Source organism: Myotis yumanensis, unplaced genomic scaffold, assembly GCF_028538775.1.
Source record: "Myotis yumanensis isolate MYYU_CA2020_CCGP unplaced genomic scaffold, mMyoYum1.0.hap1 SCAF_4, whole genome shotgun sequence".
Lineage (NCBI taxonomy): Eukaryota > Metazoa > Chordata > Mammalia > Chiroptera > Vespertilionidae > Myotis > Myotis yumanensis.
Window position 1 is genome coordinate 70550605 of NW_027223755.1, and position 20314 is coordinate 70570918.

Sequence of the window (20314 nt, forward strand, 5' to 3'; positions counted from 1 at the left end):
CCCCAAATGAACCTTGACATGACTGCAGCCACAATGGACACCTTGATTACAGTCTCATAAGACACATCTCAAGAGGCTTTGAGCTTAAGGAACTAAGATAAATCATGCCCAGATTTCCACCCCACAGAAACTGAGGTGATAAGTAAATGTTGTGATTTTAAACTGTCTAGGTTTTGTAGTAATTTGTTATGTAACAATAGATAGCTAAGATACCTGTTAAGCTACCTCTCATAATACAAATTTTAAAGAGATTCTTTAATAATAACAACTAGATGATAAGTGCTTACACGTATAGTTCATACTAGAAACTCTATAAATAGTTAAGCTTAAATATATCCAACCATTTACTGGTATGAGGATACAATCATAATCACTGTTCTGTTCTAGAGTAAACTATCAATTCCTCCTCATAAAATGAAGAAAATTAATGTACTAAGCACTTATTATTTATGAGGCACTTAACATGGTATTTTTTAAGAGGAGATTAGAGTAGTTAAACAATTTATGCAAATCTGCATTAGATAGAAAGGGAATGAGATGGGATTAAAACTGAGGTGTCACTTTAATGACAAAGGTAAAAGTAACTTATATGACTTTCTAGAACTTTTTCTGGCACTAATCTGTGTTAAATGGTTAGGCCTTTCCCTACAGACCACAATCAAGTGGGGTATTTTATACACATTCATCTCAGTAGCTGATAGAACAGACAAAAATATCAGTAAGGATATAAAAGAATTAAATAATCCAATCTGCAGATTTAACTTAATGGCCATATATAGAACGTTGAGCCCTAAAATGCAAATTACACATTCTTTTTAAGTACACTTGGATTCTTTGCTAAAATTGATCATAAATCTCAATATATTGAAAAAGAATTAAAATCGAAGTATGTTCTCTTATAATAAATCATTAAGCTCAAAATCAAGAATAGATTGTTAGGAAATCCCTTTATGTTAGGTATTAAGAAGTATACCCACCCCTGGCTGGGTGTCTCGGTTGGAGTGTCATCCTGTACACCGAAAAGTTGTGGTTGGATTCCCTGTCAGAACACAACCCCAGGTTTCGGGTTCAATCCCTGGTCCAGGCAAGTAGAGGAGGCAACAAATCAATGTTTCCCTCTCACCTCTCTCTCTCTCTCTCTCTCTCTCTCTATATATATATATATATATATATATATTTAAAAGTATATATTACTTTTTTTCTGCATAAGGTCCAACCTGGGTCATCTATTCAAGGCTAAGAGACAAGATAAAGGAGAAAAAGTTTAGTAAAAAATTAACTAGATTTCTACCTACTATGGTGAGCTTGAGAAAAAGCCAAGACTAAAGTGCTCCAGTCTAGAGGTGCTAATAATGGGTCTGAAGTTCATGCAAAGTAAAGCTGCCTTTGCAGTACAGGGTCCACTAGAGAGCTTTTGTGACCCCTGGAAAGAAATGCCTGTCTCTATCCAAGACCTGATCCTGACATGCTGTATGAGGTCCTGGAAGATCTGTGTTGGTTCCCAAAGGAATCTATGTTTTTTGTTTGTTTGTTTGGTTGGTTGGTTTTTTAAAAAAATTTAACTTGGCTTCTGTGGTTTACAAGTCCTAAATCAGCCCGTGCAGCTGCAATCTCCAGGCAGCTACAGCTCAGTGACAGCTGACAGAATTTTTAGGAAATGAAGTTCAGAGCTGCTGTGGTCAGGAACCATGCCCATCATGCCCCAGGTGGTCTGATGAGGATACCATTATCCTTGCAGCTGGATCCTGGACACTGCGATTCATGCCTCTGACACTGCTGCCATTGAATGTTGCCCACTCCCACTAGAGCTGATGCCATTGTTGCTTCCGTTTACCACCAGAATGGATTTGGTATAGTTTGTCATTCCACCCTAATTCAATGCCTTGGGAGAAGCATCTGATTGGTAGAACTTAAGTTGTGTGCTACCCCTAGATGCAAGGGAGGCTAGGAAGGTACCTGGCATTTCAGCCTCTGAGGTTAAGATGGAGGTACTGTGTTCCTTGGGTTCAGAGACTGAGAAGCAAAGAAGAGAAGAATATTGTTTCACTGTAGTATCCCTTCATTTTCCCCAGCATCAGGGTTAAGCCATAAAGCGTGGTTTCTCCCTTAGAAGCATGACCCCTTAGAAAAGAAACATCCATAAGGTCAAAGCAGAGAAGACAAACTTAGGAGGAGTTCTAACCAACAGGAAAGATTAAACAGAATTCTTACTGGGAAGGCAATAGAAAGGGTTAGGAGGGTAGATAATAGGGGCAATGGTTGGCCTGCATTCTTTAGGGCCCCAACACCCCTTGTCTTCTTCCTAGTCTGGGCTTGAAGAGATGGGTCAGTGAAAAGGACAGAAGCACCAGATAGATTTTGACTCTGAGAAGACACTGCCACACAAGTGATCTTGAATCATCATAGGGTGACCATAGCAGAATGGCAGTAGCCTTGTTGTTAGTCTATGTGATGAGCAAGCTGAAGGTCCTATGCCTGTCTCCCTTGGCTCCTGGCTGGCATAATTTTTTTAAAAAAATTTGATTTGAATAAATTTTTATTTTGAAATATGTTTACACTTACAAAGAAATTGCTAAAATAGTTCACAGGGTAAGATATAATGCACAACAGGTTCTTGGAATAGCTAAACCCACACACTGATGTAAATGCGATTCAGAGGCTAGCTAGATTTGAATTGGGGCCCAGTGCAGGTGGGTTGAGAACCACTGAGACCCCTCTATGATGCTGAGAAATAAAACACACATTTTATCTGCCACATACTTTATCAGTAGGTGGGGGGAGAAGCAGAAACCAGTATGGCTTTAAGGACCACACCTACCTTTGCCAAACCCTTCCTCTATGTTAAGGTGACCTATAGGCTAGGCGAGGGAGGAGGGAGAAATTCTGAAAGATAGCACTTACCCCAAACAGATTGGGTTATTTTTAACTGACAAGTTTAAGTTTCCTTTTCTGCCTCCCCTCCCACAAGAACGAGAACTTGAGAGCAAGATGAGACCTTTAGAAAAAAAATAATCTATACTTCTACTGTATAGGAACACTTTCTGTAGTGTTTTAAATTACATTCCTCACTGTACTTCTATGACTGTCATTCCTAAATCTGTACTGCCTCTCATTCATACTCAAGGCATATTTATTTGGGCACTTACCAGGCACTTGCTAGGCACTTGCATTTATCTATGCTTATTGGCGTTGATCTGGGACTAGGCAGCACCGGATGTGAGCCTGGGAAATGGAGTATTGGCTCCCAGCAATGGCTGATGAAGCCTTAATTCTCACTCCCATTGTAGGTCTGTGGTGGGGACACCTCACTGTAGGTTACAACTGGGTAGATGCTGAAAATATGGATACACACTGCTTTTTCCCCCCTTTTGTTTTCTAATTACTTTTTTTAAAACATAAGAACAGGGTTATTGGGTTAAAGAGGAAACATTACAACACAAAATCCAAACAGATACCCGACAAGGATATCTGGGCACTTGCACCAAGTGGGGCTTGGAGAAAAGGCCTAGTGCACAGTTCACTAGGGCATCTACAGGGATCTACTTTGTGAAATTTGGCTCTGCTGCATTGCCTGGCTACTTCAGCTTTCTCTGCTGGAATTAGGGGTGTGGAGGCCAAAGTCTACCAAGCTGTCACACAGGCTTACTCTTGAACCTAGGATTCCCACATGGGCGTGCCCAAGGCTCACTTTTGCATCTTGATTCAAGCCTGGATTCATAATGCCCTCGGACTAGACCTCCGGGCCTTCCTCATGGCCAGTATGCAAAGAAGGTCGTCATCGGTCTGGACCAAGGGTAGACTCACCTTTTCACAGAGCAGCCTGTGTGGCGGGCAGCAGAGCTAGTGCCAGCATGGGACTGAGAGGAGGGCTCCGTCTCCAGGCAACCCACCCCATTGGTTGGAGGAGGCACTGGGACAGGGCGAGGTCTTGGCCCAAAGCTTTAGGAGTCACCTCTTTCATATCACAAGAGATTTCTTATCTTTGGGCCCAGTGCCCCCAGAGTTAGCCTCCTGGGGTTTCCATGTGCACTGGAATTCAGGGATCAAATGTCATAAGGCAGATGTGCACAAATGGTTAGGAGAGCAAGTTGCTGTTTTAGGGCCAGCTTTCAGCCAAAGGACTGCTCTTTGGAGAGTTAGTCTTGAGTTCCAGAGAGACTTCTCTTGCTGTGCCTGACCACTGAAATCAAACTCTCAGAGCCCCGCTGGTGTGGCTCAGTGGTTGAGCATCGACCTATGAACAAGGAGGTCATAGTCTGATTCCCAGTCAGGGGGCATGCAGGCACCAATCCGTGATTCTCTCTCATCATTGATATTTCTATCTCTCCCTCTCCCTTCCTTTCTGAAATCAATAAAATTATATTAAAACAATAACAACAAAATCTCTGAGCTCTAAAAACCACAGCTTTCTGCGAGGCATCTGCAGCCATAGCTTCCCTTCACCTCCCAAATGCAGTGTGTCCCAAGTCGCAAGCATGTTCCCTCTACAAGCTGCTCTTCTCCCACTGTTCCTATTCTGATGATTGCCACCATAACCTAGATTCTCAAGCCAGAAATATGGGGGTTGTTTCAGTTGTCCCTCCCTCACATCCACATCCAATTAATCACAAAGCCTTCACTCCATTTCCAAAAATATCTTAACATTTTTCCTCTTCAACATTTCCTCTGACTTTACTTCTGACCTCCATAATTTTTCCGAGTAGGTTTCTTCTATCAGTTCTCCTTGTCAACCTCCAATCACTCCTCAGTAATAGCGCAGAGCGATGTTTCAATGATATAAATGTGTTCTCCGGAGTAATGCTGCTTAAAGTCATTCTCAGCACTAAATTCAAACATCTAAATGTGAACTGACAGACTGCTTACTTCTGCGGCCTACCCTCTCCCTTCCTGCCCCTGCCCCCGCCCCCTATCTAGCTAGTATTTAATTGCCTGTAATGTCCTTTTTTTTTTTTTTTTTTTTTTTTTGCATAGTTCACTTCTGAAAGTACTTTGTGCGTCATCTCCTTTGGAAAGTTTTCCCCTTTCTCCCCAACAGGGGTAGGGTCCGTTTATTTTGGCACCATTTAGCTAACTTGTACATATTTGCCACAGGTCTTACACTGTTATTAAAGGTTTATATTTGACTTTGGGTAACTCCGGATGACCTTACTGTTCATCTGTAAACTTGTGCTTAATAAATGTTGACTGAATTACATCATAGGACTGTTATCAACATACAAAACCAAAAATCATTTAGGGACACTTGTTAACATTTTTTTTTGGTCCCGCGATTCTGTTTTGGGGGATCAGCGTGGGGGTCCACGACTATGCATTTTTGACAGTTCCCAGATGAACTTCATGCAGGAGGTCCAGAGATTACATTCTGAGGCATCTTCACTCATTGGTAAGGATGCCATTCCTTCTTAGAGGCTCTTTTGAAAGCTACTTAAGGAAAGGGGCTGCGTCCTATGTCTCTAGGCTAGCTCCTAAATCCAGAAAACGTTTGTTGAGTGTATGACAAAACAACGGGTGAATGAATAAACTCAAGGTGCCAAGTCAGCTATTTTACCACACAAGTTCCAGCAGCTCCTATTACTAATTCGTGCAGCAGAAACGGGCTTTCAACCTAAGCCTCTTGGTTGGACTCTCCCCGCCACCTCCCCGCTGGAGGCACGCTGGACTACATTTCCCAGAGGGCCAAGGGTTTCCGCGCAGGCGCACTTGGAAAACTACGGCGTCCGTCTCCTTCCCAGAAACTGGCAGGTCACTCGCACCCGCCTCCTCTTTGCCCGTCTCCTCCCTGTCCCGCAGTCTGAGCTCCGGAGGTTCTGCTTGTGTCTCTGTGTGTCTTGCAGGTTGGACTCATGGCCTCGCCGCTGAGATTCGACGGGCGGGTGGTTCTGGTCACCGGCGCCGGGGGAGGTGAGCACGCGAAGGCTGGAGGGCACGCACTCCCTGGGGTCGCGGCGTGGGAGCAGCTGCCGTCCGGGCTCAGGATGGGGCTGTGGGCGGCGGGGTGGGGTCGGGGAAGGAGCGGCCTGGGAAGCAGCGTGGGGAGCGAGGGGCTGGACGCGGTCGGATGGGGGCAGAGGACGTAGAACTGCTGTTGTCGGGACACCGAGTCTGTTGTGGAGGGAGAGAGAGGTGGGGCTGGCGGCCGTGCGTGGGGGGCCACGAACTCCTACCCACACGGTCAGCTGCAGCCCCGTCCCCGTCCCGCCCTGTGCAGCCGCCCGTGGCCCCAGAGTTGCGCGAGGAGGGAGGCGGGGCTGGGCTGCGGGCTGCAGAACGAGGTGAAAGTCCTAACTGAGCTCCTCTCTGCTCATCAGGGGCGGCTCTTCTGCCTTGAGACTCTCGGGCCTCACTCAGGTCTTTAAAGTTGCGGGAAAGCGGCTGGGGGCGCCCCCGCCCCGGAAGTGGAGCTGTCAGTTCCTTGCCTCCGAAAAGTCCCTCACTTAGCGGTCACTTTCCTCTGTCCCATGGCTTTAGGCTCTCTGATTTTCATTCCCGAGAGGGCCTTCTTTAAAGAGGCATCTAAGAGTCCTCGTTAAGTTTGCATACTTATCGAGCCAAGCACTCTGCACTAGTCCCCAGTGAACCTGTGACTTCAGTTACCGTTGACCCAAAAATTTGTTAAATGGAAAGTTCTAGAAAGAAACTTCAGGAGTTTAACATTGTGCACTATTCTGAGTAGCGTGATGAAATCTTGAGCAGTCCCGCTCTGCCCAGCCCTGGATGCTAGCACTAATTGGCAGCCTCTTATATATTTTTCCCGAGATATTCTATGCCTGTAAAACCTGTATTCATTTTTGAATGTGTACATTTATACCTTATATCTTTGAGCTGGAATTAAACATTTAATTACTATTTAATTGAGAATTAAATATGTAATTGGTGATTGTGTCATTAAAGTCCAGTGCAGTATTTAAGAATCGCCAGATATTTGAAGCAGGAAAGGATTTAACGTAGCCCTTTGTATTTTAGGCAGTTCCTCCTGGAATGACTGGTGGAACAATACTGAGCAGGCCCATTAGGAGCCACAACCTGTGAGGCTGCCATTAAACTGCTGCAGCCTCATTGGATACCAGGGATGTAGAACAAGGAAGCTACCATCCAGATTTAGGGAGCTAGGGTAAGAAGTTGCCACTACGTCCACGGTTTCTTAATACCTAGGAAGTTTCAAGAAATCTGCTCCTTAACCAACAGCAACAGCTAGAAGTCACAGTAAGGTGGCCTCTGCCTCATTTCCACTTTCCAGATTTCATGCAAATGCGTTTAATGGTGGAATCCAGTTCCTGTCTAGCATCCTAGCAACCAGGTAGAATGGTAGGAAATGATAGGTAGAAAAGGTAGAAAATACAGTTTTAAGCTTTTTAACCTCTGCAAGTAGAAGAGGGTGAAATACAGGTTGAGAGTACTAATGAAGACATAATATAATTAGTTGCTCATGGCTACTTTAAAATAGGGATTGAGTTGAGTGGACTAAAACTTACCCTAACATTTGCTCAACTTTTTTATTGTTTTGTTTTTCATTAGGACTGGGCCGAGCCTATGCTCTGGCTTTTGCAGAAAGAGGTGCATCAGTTGTTGGTGAGTTGACTTTTTTTTTTCTTTTTAATCAGTAGCTGGCAGCTAAAGTACGACAGTCTTCACCAGCCAGCCACGTTTGTCTTTATATCACTAATGTGTCAAGGTCAAATTTCATTACTAATCTTTTCTTCTGCCAGCAAAAATCCCTCCCTCCCCTTGAGGCTGACTTTATAACTTACATTTTAAAGTAAACTACTTTCACAGAATTTGCAACTTAACAGAATTGATAAGGATGGGATGCCATTCATGGTATGAAAGGAATTTATTGCATTTGGTATATTGTGGGCTATCATTTTTTGAGATAGAAGGCTCATGCAAGATAAATCTCTAAGTGTAAATACATTGCTAAGAGTAAGAAATAAATGCATATGGAGAACTAGAAGTTTAGACTTAGGGAATCCAAAGTATATTGTTCTTTTTAAACATATCTTTAATCAAAGTTTTTCACATGGAAGCTTTTTACAACAGTTTTTTAAAAATTTTTATTGAAGGGGTAGTTAGCTTGAGATTTATTATAAGGGGTAAGTTGGAAGGTGCTGCATTGAAGAATCTCAAAAGGTGGGAGGTTTTTGTAATATAAGTGGTGTGGACTGGCCTGATGTACTTGGTCGTGGTGTAAACACAGGGGCAGAATTGTCTATATCCAAGTCTTTGTGGGGAATAACTAAGTGCTCAGTGCAGGGTAGGTGGGTAGGGCAAATGTTATGGCCCGATATTTATTTGTATCTTTTTCTGGGGTAAAATTGTTGGCTTCCCAATCCCAGTTTTCTTATATCTTACATAGAGATAAATTTCCCCTCATTTGTTTATAGAGACATAACAAAAGAGTAAGCAAGCAACCAGATTTTCTAAAGAAAGAAAACCTAAGCAGGGCATTGAATATATTATGTTCCTTCACTGGGGATGTGTAACCAATGTTTATGGAGAGGACACAGAGACTTTGGGTGTTTCTTGTTTAAGGTCATAGCCCATGTCTGTTAATCCGATCTGCTTCTTGTGGCAAGGACACATTTTGACACTGTATTTGGCTAGTGGGTGTACAGTTTAGGTCTTCTTTACCAGGTTTTCCTAAATATATTTCATGTCATGGCGTAATGTCACATGTTGTTACTGTTTTTTCTCTTCTTTTATATTGCAGTTTTTAAAAAATATATTTTATTGATTTTTTACAGAGAGGAAGGGAGAGGGATAGAGAGGTAGAAACATCGATCAGCTGCCTCCTGCACACCCCCCACTGGGGATGTGCCCGCAACCAAGGTACATGCCCCTGACCGGAATCGAACCTGGGACCCTTCAGTCTGCAGGCCGATGCTCTATCCACTGAGCCAAACTGGTCAGGGCTATATTGCATTTTTTTATTTTATTTATTTATTTATTTATTTTGCACCAGAGCGTGTGAGTTTTTATTTTTATTTATTTATTTATTTTTTAATTAAATCTTTATTGTTCAGATTATTACATTAGTTACTCTTTTTTCCCACCATAACTCCCCTCCACCCAGTTCCACCCCACCCACCGCCCTCACTCCCCTCCCACTGTCCTAATCCATAGGTGCACGATTATTGTCCAATCTCTTCCCTCACCCCTCATATCCCTTTCCCCCCACCAAGAATAGTCAGTCCATTCCATTCTATGTCCCTGATTCTATTACAATTACCAGTTCATACTGTTCATCAGATTATTTATTCACTTGATTTTTAGATTCACTTGTTGATAGATGTGTATTTGTTGTTCATGATTTGTATCTTTACCTTTTTCTTCTTCTTCCTCTTCTTAAAGGATACCTTTAAGCATTTCATATAATACTGGTTTGGTGGTGATGAACTCCTTTAGCTTTTTCTTATCTGTGAAGCTCTTTATCTGGCCTTCACTTCTGAATGATAGCTTTGCTGGACAAAGTAGTCTTAGTTGTAGGTTCTTGGTATTCATCACTTTGAATATTTCTTGCCACTCCCTTCTGGCCTGCAAAGTTTCTGTTGAGAAATCAGCAGACAGTCATATGGGTACTCCCTTGTAGGTAACTGATTTTCTTTCTCTTGCTGCTTTTAGGATTCTCTCTTTGTTTTTTGCTCTTGGCATTTTAATTATGATGTGTCTTGGTGTGGTCCTCTTTGGATTCCTTTTGTTTGGGGTTCTCTGCACTTTTTGGACCTGTAAGTCCATTTCTTTCACCAGGTGGGGGAAGTTTTCTGCCATTATTTCTTCAAATAGGTTTTCAATATCTTGCTGTCTCTCATCTTCTGGCACCCCTATAATTCGGATGTTTGTACGCTTGAAGCTGTCCCAGAGGCTCCTTACACTATCTTCGTATTTTTGGATTCTTTTTTCACTTTGCTTTTCCAGTTGGGTGTTTTTTGCTTCTTCATATTTCAAATCTTTGACTTGATTCTTGCGCTCCTCTGGTCTGCTGTTGGGAGTCTGTATAATGTTCTTTATTTCAGTCAGTGTATGCTTAATTTCTAGTTGGTCCTTTATCACAACATCGAGGGTCTCATTAGATTTCTTGAGGATCTCACTACATTTATCGGCGGTCTTACCAGTCTTTTCGAGGGCTTCTAAACAGTTCTTTAAAGACCTTAAAAGTGTGGCTTTGAACTCTATATCCAGCAGTTTGCTTTCCTCCAATTCTGTCGTTTGTGTCCTGTTTCTTTGTCTTGGCATTTTTTATGCTTCGCTGTGTCGATAGAGTGTCTTTCTGTGCTAAGTGTCCTAATTACCTGAGGTATACACTCTTGGTGCACCCCCTTGTGGGCTTTGTGCACAGTCTTGTTGTAATTAAGCCTTGATTGTTGTAGTTATCACTGGGAGGAATTGACCTCCAGGCCAATTGGCTGTGAGGATCAGCTGTGTCTGCAGTGGGAGAACTTCTGTGCTGGAGACACCCCTCTGGGGCTAGACTTGCTTCGGTGGGGCTTTGGTACTCACTGAGTCTGCCCCCTGAGTGTGTCTTTTATGTTTCCAGGGAGCTGCAAACTGGATAGTCCCACTCTGACCTCTGGGCTTCCTGGCTCCTGGATCTCTAGGGGGGTGCTAACCTAGCCTTTGCCTGAGGCTATCCAGCAAAAGTCTCCCTGCAGGGCTTGGGCGGGGTGGGTCCCAGGGGATCAACAGGGCGGGGTTAGCAATTGTGGCTGCTCTCAGTCTTGCCCTCAGAGACTCTGCTTCTCAGTGTCCCATTAATCACTGCAAGCTCCTTGGAGAGAAAGCTGCCCTCGGTTTCTGACCGATGCCAGATAATCCCGCTTCTCCCGCCTGAGTCTGAGTCCCTAGAGACTCGCCCGGAACTGGAGCTCAGAGCCTGAGACTCCCTCCCGATTGAAAACAATAACCGAGCCCTCAGCCGCCAGCGGGCTCCGCACGCACATCCGCACCTTAGTATTTCACCTCCGCACTGCGCCTCCTCTGAGCCTCGGTATGCTTTTCTCTTTCCTTCTAGTTGTAGAATTTCCACTCAGCCAGCCTTCCTGTGGTTCTGGATGATGTCCGTTCCGTCTTTTAGTTGTATTTTTGAAGTGGTTGTGCGAGGCAGCAATCTCCAGTGTTTACCTATGCCGCCATCTTGGTTTCTCCTGCAGTTTTTTAAAAAATATTTTTACCGTATAACTTTTTATTTTCATCTGTTCCACTCAAATCTGTAAGTGCAAGGACCTCGTTTTATCTTCTGTATCTTCTAAAGGACCTAGAATGTTGCTTTGGGCAAAGAAGCTACTTTTTCATTGGTTCTTTTATTGTTTGACATAGGCTTTTTGGGGGGGTGGGGGCAGGGGCTGGTGTGTCTTTGAGATTGGTTGAATAAATTTCTGTTTTCTTTTTTGTTGTGACTGAGATAAATTTTTTAGGTTATAAACTTGTTTTATGAAAAGTTTACAGCAGTGTGTTTTTGTGGGGATCAGCTTTCCTATATTTGCAACCTTTGATAAATTTTGATTAGGAGTTTTTAAGTTCTAAAAGGTAAACAGGGACAGCGTGTCTGTTTATTTTGTCATTGCCTTAGAGATGGTATTGCAGCAGGTGCTGGTGAAAGTCTAAGAAGGTAGAAAATGTGTGTCTTGGAAAAATATTTGCCAGTCTTGGCTGAGAGCGCCAGATTTAGTTTGGTTTAGGGGAGAAGTCAGTCTATGTGAAACTTTTGGATGTTGATTTGTTCCACTTCTAAGTCTGTGACTTACCTGTGAACTTTCTAGGCATAAATGGGTTGTGCTCTTTCCTAATCAACACCACTCTCTACTTTAGTTTTTTAAAAACAGATACCCTGCTTCTAGATTGCATCACATGTGCTAACATTTCTCCTGTAAATTTTTTCTTCTGCTCAGCATTTTTTTTAAACCTGAGTAAGCAAAATATATTAAAGAGGAATAAACCAACCTAGGATGTTATGACATCAGAGAATCTTGTTTTCAGAAAAATCTGTGACTAGCTCCGAGGCCAGTAAGAAGCAAGACCTTAAGAAATAGAGTAGCTTGTTTAGCCTTTAAATCAGCAGTTCTCAACCTGTGGGTCGAGACCCCTTTGGCAGTTGAACGACCCTTTCACAGGGGTCGCCTAAGACCATCCTGCATATCAGATATTTACATTACGATTCATAACAGTAGCAACATTACAGTTATGAAGTAGCAATAAAAATAATTTTATGGTTGGGTCACAACATGAGGAACTGTATTTAAAGGGCCAGAAGGTTGAGAACCACTGCTTCAAATCAACTTTTGCTGGCTTATGCTGGATTAACAAGCTCATTTAAATGGTTTACAATAACAGGATTATTATTTCATGCTTATGTGACCTTTCATCTTCTGGTCAGCTGTGTCTCTGCTCTGTGTGTCTTCCTAATTTCAGGATCCCAGCCAAAGGAGCAGCTTCCATCTGGGACATGGCTCTTGGGACAGAGGGAAAACAACAGTAGATCCATTTGGTGGCTCTGAGAGCTTCTGTTCAGAGGCAGGCCGCTTCCACTCACATTTCATTGGCCAAAGAAAATCACTGGCCACGCCCAAAGTCCCGGGCATCACTGAAGATACTCTCTAACTTCATGTTAATAGGATTGCTACATTTTATATTCCGTCATGTAAAATTATGGGAGATTTAAATCTGGATATAAGACTGCTAAGCCTTTGCTTTATATTGTAACAAGGGTCATCTGGTTTTGTAGAAATTGTATCTTTCAGAAAACGTTTGCACGAACCTGAAGAAAATATTGGAAATGGAACAGTTTTGAGGTTTCCTCAGTAGGTGAGCCGTACCCAGTTTCCTGATAATGAGTTTTATCGTGAGGGCATGCATGCAGTGATTGAAGTGTTCAGTAAGAAGGACCTTTTCTTTGATAGTAAGAAAGGCAGAATGTTTTCTGTTCTTGAACTGGAGAAGTAACACCTTTGAGTGATTGAAGTTCAGTTTTTAAAAGTAAGATTGACATGCTTTCTTTTCTCTACTGCAGTTACAAAATTGGTAAAGGTGGGTCTGAAGTTCATGTGGTCTGATCAGAGCCCGTGTTTTTAACTGCTGTGTGATGGTGATAGCTGGAAGGTGAATTGTAGTGGTAAAAGGGAATTGCCTGTGACGTTAGGTCAGGCTTCAAATCCTGGCTCCGCTACCTAACTACGTGACCTCTGAATATTAGTAGCCACCGTACCTAACTTCCAGGATTATGGTGGAGATTAAATGACACAAAAAATGAAAGCCCTTTGTAAAGGGAAAAGAAAGGAACCGATGCAGGCGCTGTGCTCATGAACCAGATATGTCAAAGTGAGCCTGAGGTCTTGCTTGTGTAAGCAACATGTTTCTTTTACAGTTGCTTAGAGAAAAGGGCCTGCCTTAGGCCCTGGTGCATTCTCTTCAAGTGTAAGGAAAGTGCTTTGCTTAGTAATTGATTAGAACATAGATGCCAATTGAGTGAATAAGTTAAATTTTTATGACACAAGAAGATTCCAGTCAAGGGCACATGCCTGGGTTGCAGGCTTGATCCCCAGTGGGGGGCCTGCAGGAGGCAGCCAATCAATGATTCTCATTATTGATGTTTCTCTCTCCCCCTTTCCCTTTCTCTTAAATCAATAAAAATATATTTAATCAATTAAATTATACTTTTTTTAATTAAAAAACATTTTGTTAATTTTAGAGTGAGAGGGAGGGAGGGAAGAAAGGATGGAGAGTGAGAGGATAAAAACATCAATTTATTATTTCACTTATTTATGCATTCATTTATGCATTCTTGTATGTGGCCTGACCAGGAATTGAACCCTCAACCTTGGTGTAGTTGGACGATGCTCTAACCAACTGAGCTACACAACCAGGACCTATGAAATTATTCTTAATGCTATTGTTCACTATAGGAAACTATCAAAATGGGGAAAAATCACCCTGGCTGGTGTCGCTCAGTTGGTTGGAGTGTTGTCCTGTGCACCAAAAGGTTGCTGGTTCGATTCCCACTCAGGGCACTTGGCCAGGTTGCGGACTTTGTCCCTGATCAGGGTGCATGTGGGAGGCAGCCGATTGAGGCTTCTCTCTCACATCAATGTTTCTCTCTTACATCGATGTTTCTCTTTATCCTTCTTTCTTCCTCTCTCTCTCAAAATTAACTTTAAAAAGTGGGAAAATGTCCTCAAACAGAAATGTCTAGAAGGACATCCAAGGAACAGCCTAATGCAGTTATCTGTGGGAGAGATAGGTATAGAGCAGTGATGGCGAACCTTTTGAGCTCGGCGTGTCAGCATTTTGAAAAACCCTAACTTAACTCTGGTGCCGTGTCACATATAGAAATTTTTTGATATTTGCAACCATAGTAAAACAGAGATTTATATTTTTGATAATTTATTTTACATATTTAAATGCCATTTAACAAAGAAAAATAAACCAAAAAAATGAGTTCACGTGTCACCACTGACACACGTTCGCCATCACTGGTATAGAGGATGTGTAAAAAGGGACTTTTTGAGTTTGCATTTCTTAAAAACTCAAAGTAATAGCCTCTGCTTTGCATACTCACAATTGTAAACCTACTTTTGTTCACCCCTATGTACAATGGAATATTAGTTGGCCACAAAAAGAACAAAATCTTACCGTTTTCGACAACATGGATGAACCTAGAGGGTATTATGCTAGGTGAAATCAGACTGAAAATGACAAATACCATATGGTTTTACTTATCTGTGAAATCTAAAGAAAATAAATGAACTAACAAAACATACTCATAGAACAGAAAACCGCTGAACCGGTTTGGCTCAGTGGATAGAGCGTCAGCCTGCGCGGACTCAAGGGTCTCGGGTTCGATTCCCGTCAAGGGCATGTACCCTGGTTGCGGGCACATCCCCAGTGGGGGGCATGCAGGAGGCAGCTGATCGATCTCTCTCATCGATGTTTCTGACTCTCTATCCCTCTCCCTTCTTCTCTGTAAAAAATCAATAAAATATGTTTAAAAAAAAAATTAAAAAAAAAAAAGAAAACAGTTGGCAGAGAGGAAGTGGGTTGAGGAGGTGGGCCAAAAAAAAAAAAGTAAGTAACTTCTCCAAAAAATAAATACTTTTATAATATAATATTGCCCTTATTATCTTTTCATTTTTTTAAAATTTTAAATATATTTTATTGATTTTTTACAGAGAGGAAGGGAGAGGGATAGAGAGTTAGAAACATCGATGAGAGAGAAACATCAATCAGCTGCCTCCTGCACACTCCCCACTGGGGATGTGCCCACAACCAAGGTACATGCCCTTGACTGGAATCGAACCTGGGACCCTTGAGTCCGCAGGCTGATGCTCTATCCACTGAGCCAAACCGGTTAGGGCCTTATCTTTTTATACACTTCTTGGATTACCTAGTACAAAGGATGTCTTACCTATCAATACATATAAAAGTTATTCCAATTATGTAGAATTGGAAGCATAGTTTTACTTTGGTGTCAGGGCCAGCCTGACAAGGTTGAGCCAGGCTGAGGCAGGGAGGTGGGAATTGAGAAAAGAAAGAAAGACAGGAAAGCGGGATCGGGAGGACTCCAGTTCTCGAGGAACTGAAGCAACTTTATTAGTCACACAATCCTATTTATACACAGCACACTGAATAGGAGGTCTGTCAAGAGGAATGTATTCTTTGTTCCTCTTAATCTCTAAGGGAGGGACACAGCAGAAGGACAAGCTCTCAGTACAGTATATCTCAGTAAATAGTTACAGACTTCTTGGTAAGCCATGAAAGGCTGTTCTCATTCTACAAAGGTTGCTCTTATTCTACTGATAACCGCCATCCAAACAAGTCTGGGAAAACTCTGTGGGTAAGGGTCCCAGCCTTGCTAGCCCCTTCAGGTACAAGGACCTTGCCAGCTTACATCTGGCCCCCAACACTTTGGAAATAAAAATAGTTTATAGATATGCCATTGGTAATAGATATAACTCATTTGATGACAAACCCTTGAATTGAATAAATATATGAACGTGAATATGTGTAAAGATAGTTATAAAGCACTTTTCAAATATAAAGCATTTAATATCATTCCTCTTGATAATGTAGCCGCATTGAGCTACAGCAAAAAAAGAAGGAACTACTATAATAAATTGAAGCAGTAAAGTGAAACCATCAAGTAATATTAATGTTCAGATATTACCTCTCTCAACATTTTAATAAAGTAATTTATGATTTGCAACACATATAGCATGTAATTAAAATATTTTATAAATAAAGTACACTTAAAAATCTGTAAGAAGGATAAACACTCCAAAAAATGTGACTTAAACAAGCAAAACAGTAAGAAATATAAATGAAAATTTACAAGTATATCACATTTTGGGATATTTTGATGGTTTCAATTGAAAATACTGTCCTTAACTATCATCATCTTATCATTTTTACTACCTATTTTACTATTTTTTTAAATTTATTTTTTATTTTATTTTATTTTTTTAAAAATTAAATCTTTATTGTTCAGATTATTACATTTGTTCCTCTTTTTTCCCCCCATAACTCCCCTCCTTCCAGCTCCCACCCCACCCTCCGTCCTCACTCCCCACCCACTATGTTCATCCTTAGGTGCACGATTTTTGTCCAGTCTCTTCCCGCATCTCCCACACCCCTTTTCCCCCCAAGAATAGTCAGTCCATTCCCTTTCTATGTCCCTGATTCTATTATAATCACCAGTTCATTCTGTACATCAGGTTATTTATTCACTTGATTCTTAGATTCATTTGTTGATAGATGCATATTTTTTGTTCATAGTTTGTATCTTTACCTTTTTCTTCTTCTTCCTCTTCTTAAAGGACACCTTTCAGCATTTCATATAATACTGGTTTGGTGGTGATGAACTCCTTTAGCTTTTCCTTATCTGTGAAGCTCTTTATCTGACCTTCAATTCTGAGTAATAGCTTTGCTGGATAAAGTAATCTTGGTTGTAGGTTCTTGCTATTCATCACTTTGAATATTTCTTGCCACTCCCTTCTGGTCTGCAAAGTTTCTGTTGAGAAATCAGCTGACAGTCGTATGGGTATTCCCTTTTAAGTAACTGAGTTTCTTTCTCTTGCTGCTTTTAAGATTCTCTCTTTGTCTTTTGCTCTTGGCATTTTAATGATGGTGTGGTCCTCTTTGGATTCCTCTTGTTTGGGGTTCTCTGCGCTTCCTGGACTTGGAAGTCCATTTCTTTCACCAGGTGGGGGAAGTTTTCTGTCATTATTTCTTCAAATATGTTTTCAATATCTTGCTCTCTCTCATCTTCTGGTACCCCTATAATTCTGATGTTGGTACGTTTGAAGCTGTCCCAGAGGCTCCTTACACTATCTTCGTATTTTTGGGTTCTTTTTTCATTTTGCTTTTCTGGTTGGGTGTTTCTCGCTTCTTCGCATTTCAAATCTTTGACTTGATTCTTGCGCTCCTTTGGTTTGCTGTTGGGAGTCTGTATAATATTCTTTATTTCAGTCAGTGTGTGCTTACTTTCTAGATGGTCCTTTATCACACCATCGAGGGTCTCATTAGATTTCCTGTACATCTCATCAAGTTTATCGACAGACTCTAGAAGCCTCTTGAGAGACCTCAAAAGTGTGGTTCTGAACTCAATATCCTCCCTTGATAGTTTTGTCCTGTTTCTTTGTCTCCGCATTTTTTACGCTTTCTTGGTACACCCCCTAGTGGTCTTTGTGCGCAGTCTTGTTGTAGTTAAGCCTTGATTGTTATAGTTAATACTAGAGGGATTTGACCTCCAGGCTGACTGGCTGTGATAATCAGCTGTGTTTGCAGTGGAAGAACTTGTGTCCTCTAGGGAGGTGCTAATCTAGCCTTTACCTGAGGCTATCCGGCAAATGCCTCTGTGCAGAGCTTGGGTGGGGCGGGTCCCACGGGATCAACAGGGCGGAGGAGGGAGCAGTTATGGCTGCTCTCAGTCCGTCCCCAGGGGCTCTGCCTCTCTGTCCCAGCAACAGCTGCAAACCTTGGAGGGACCGTAGCCAGACAGTCCTGCTTCTCCCGTTTGAGTCTAGGTCCCTAGAGACTTGCCCGGATCTGGAGCTCTGAGTCTGAGGCTCCCTCCGGATTGAAACAGACAACCGCGCCCGCAGCCACCAGCCCGCGCCGCACCGCCCGCACTCCACACCTTAGTATTTCACTTCAGCACTGCGCCTCCTCTGATTCTCGGTTCCTCCTAGTTGTAGAACTTCCATTCAGCCAGCCTTCCTGTGGTTCTGGATGATGTCCGTTCCGTCTTTTAGTTGTATTTTTGAAGTGGTTGTTTGAGGCAGCAGACTCTGGCGTTAACCTATGCCACCATCTTGGTTTCTCCAACTACCTATTTTAAAGCTATTTGTTTGAGTGAGGTGGTTGATTTATCATTTCCTCTATAGCTTCCCCAAACAAATAAGATTTTTTTTTAGTGGAAATAATTACCTTCTTTTCAGGATAAAAGAAACTTGCTTACAGCATTAGAGGAGCAGAGTAGCATTGTAGTAGGTCAGAGTTCTGGTCTGGATATTGCTATTTCATGCAGCCTTGGAGCCTAGGGCAAGTTGCCTAACTTTTCCTGAACTTTCCTCACCCGTGAAAGAAGGAACAACTCTTCATGCTAACCTCCTAAAAAGCTGTGTGGAGAGCAAATGCAGCAGTGTACATAATGGTTCTTTGAAAATGCCAAGTAGACACATACCAGTATAAGGTGATAATGGTATTTAAAAAAATCATTATTATTATTATAATTTTAGCCATAAATTTAAGTGGTAACAGTGTCACACATATGGATAGATTTCTCTTGTGTACAGTTGCAAAAAAAATCTTAATATTGTTTCTATCCAAGCTCTTCAGCATGTAACCAGCTTTTCTAGTTAGGGTTGTGTAATTTAGCTCTGGTGACAGTGGGGTGACTGAATGAGGTCAGTGCTAATTTAATGCTCTCAAATGTAGAGACTTATCTTGAATAAATCTGTTCTGATACTGTTTCACTGCACATTATTGGTCTCAATGCTTACCTGTGTGGTTGCACTTTGACCAATTTCCACTTGGGGGTGGTGTTTCATTGCACAATTGAACAATTCTTTAAATATCGCATTTGCCAATTTGCTTTTGAACTTTCCCTTGCTTAGTTAAAAAGGCTCTTAAAAGACTGTTAGCTTCATGTCTTAAAATCTTGATATTTTTTGCTAGTTGTTTTTGGTCATTTGCATGGAAATGAACAATTAATAGGAATTTAGTCTTGAATCTTACTACTGCTTTCTTTAAATTTCTTGAGGGATAATGTAAGCCTCTTTTTATTATTTTGTGTTCGTGGTTTTATTATTTTTTACATGCAGTAAGAATGGTAAGTCTATATTGTTAGAAAAAATATGTCCGAGTCCACATTTTGAAAAACATATTCCCTTAAAAAAAGTTAGTTAAAAACACATTTATTTAGCTAATTTTACGTGTGGATAGGCATTTGCTTTTTCTCTGTATTATCTTTACCACCCAACACCACTTGCCACTCTCATTCCAAGCTACAAAAAGCAAACAAAACAAAACCATTCTTCAGAAGAAAAAGTATTTTCTTTTTTTTTCAGATGTGGTAATCATCAACTGCTATTAAAATACTTTAAAATTTAGTATATGCCATCATGCCATTTATTATTTAACTATTTGTACACCATAAGTGTCTATAGATGCAAGCGGTGGACTTTTTTAAATTAAATTCAAAATATCGTGGCGGTTAACTGTTTAATATTTTTTTATTATATTCCTAAGAAATCTTACAGATCATTTTGCAATGCACATTAATTTTTTGTCCCAAGTATTTTTCTTAAATTCTGTGGTTTTTTTAAAAATATTTGGCATTGATCTATGTATCTTTTCGTTAGTTTTTGCATGTTATTTCATAAATTTTACCTTAAATTATTGTGTAAATTTACTTTATCTGGCCTTATTATTTAGTTATGTTGGCCTTTATTTATTTTATGCTAAAATTTATTGTGCATTATGGTATTCATAGATTATAAACGCTTTAAGATGTACCATTCTTATTCATCTCTTGTTCTTCTGTAGATTTCCTTGCAAATAGTAAATGCTCAATTAACATTTATATCTATGTAATTGGATATAGGCAGATGTTATCTGGTAAGTGTGGTCAGTTAAAGATATAAAGACGGAGTCATAAATTAGTGACTGAACATGGGATAAATTAGTTCTGTATGTAATTTTGATTTTTTAAATAGTTTTATTTGCTTCATCATAGATTATGGTATAGTATATATATGAAAACTTATTAAGTTGCTTCTCTAATAGTTTAATATCATGTTTGTTCTTTATCACCATTTCTGTAAACAAA

The 20314-nt window shown here is 41.1% G+C and overlaps 1 protein-coding gene across 1 annotated transcript in view; it reads left to right on the forward strand.

The window, feature by feature from the left end:
- Window positions 1-5746: 5746 nt before the first annotated feature.
- HSD17B4 (hydroxysteroid 17-beta dehydrogenase 4) overlaps window positions 5747-20314 on the forward strand; it is an 80440-nt gene continuing 65872 nt past the window's right edge. Inside the window, exons 1-2 of the mRNA XM_070412513.1 lie at window positions 5747-5901; window positions 7516-7569. Coding sequence (XP_070268614.1) covers window positions 5844-5901; window positions 7516-7569 — 112 coding nt within the window. The 5' untranslated portion in view covers window positions 5747-5843. The remainder of the gene's footprint in view (window positions 5902-7515; window positions 7570-20314) is intronic.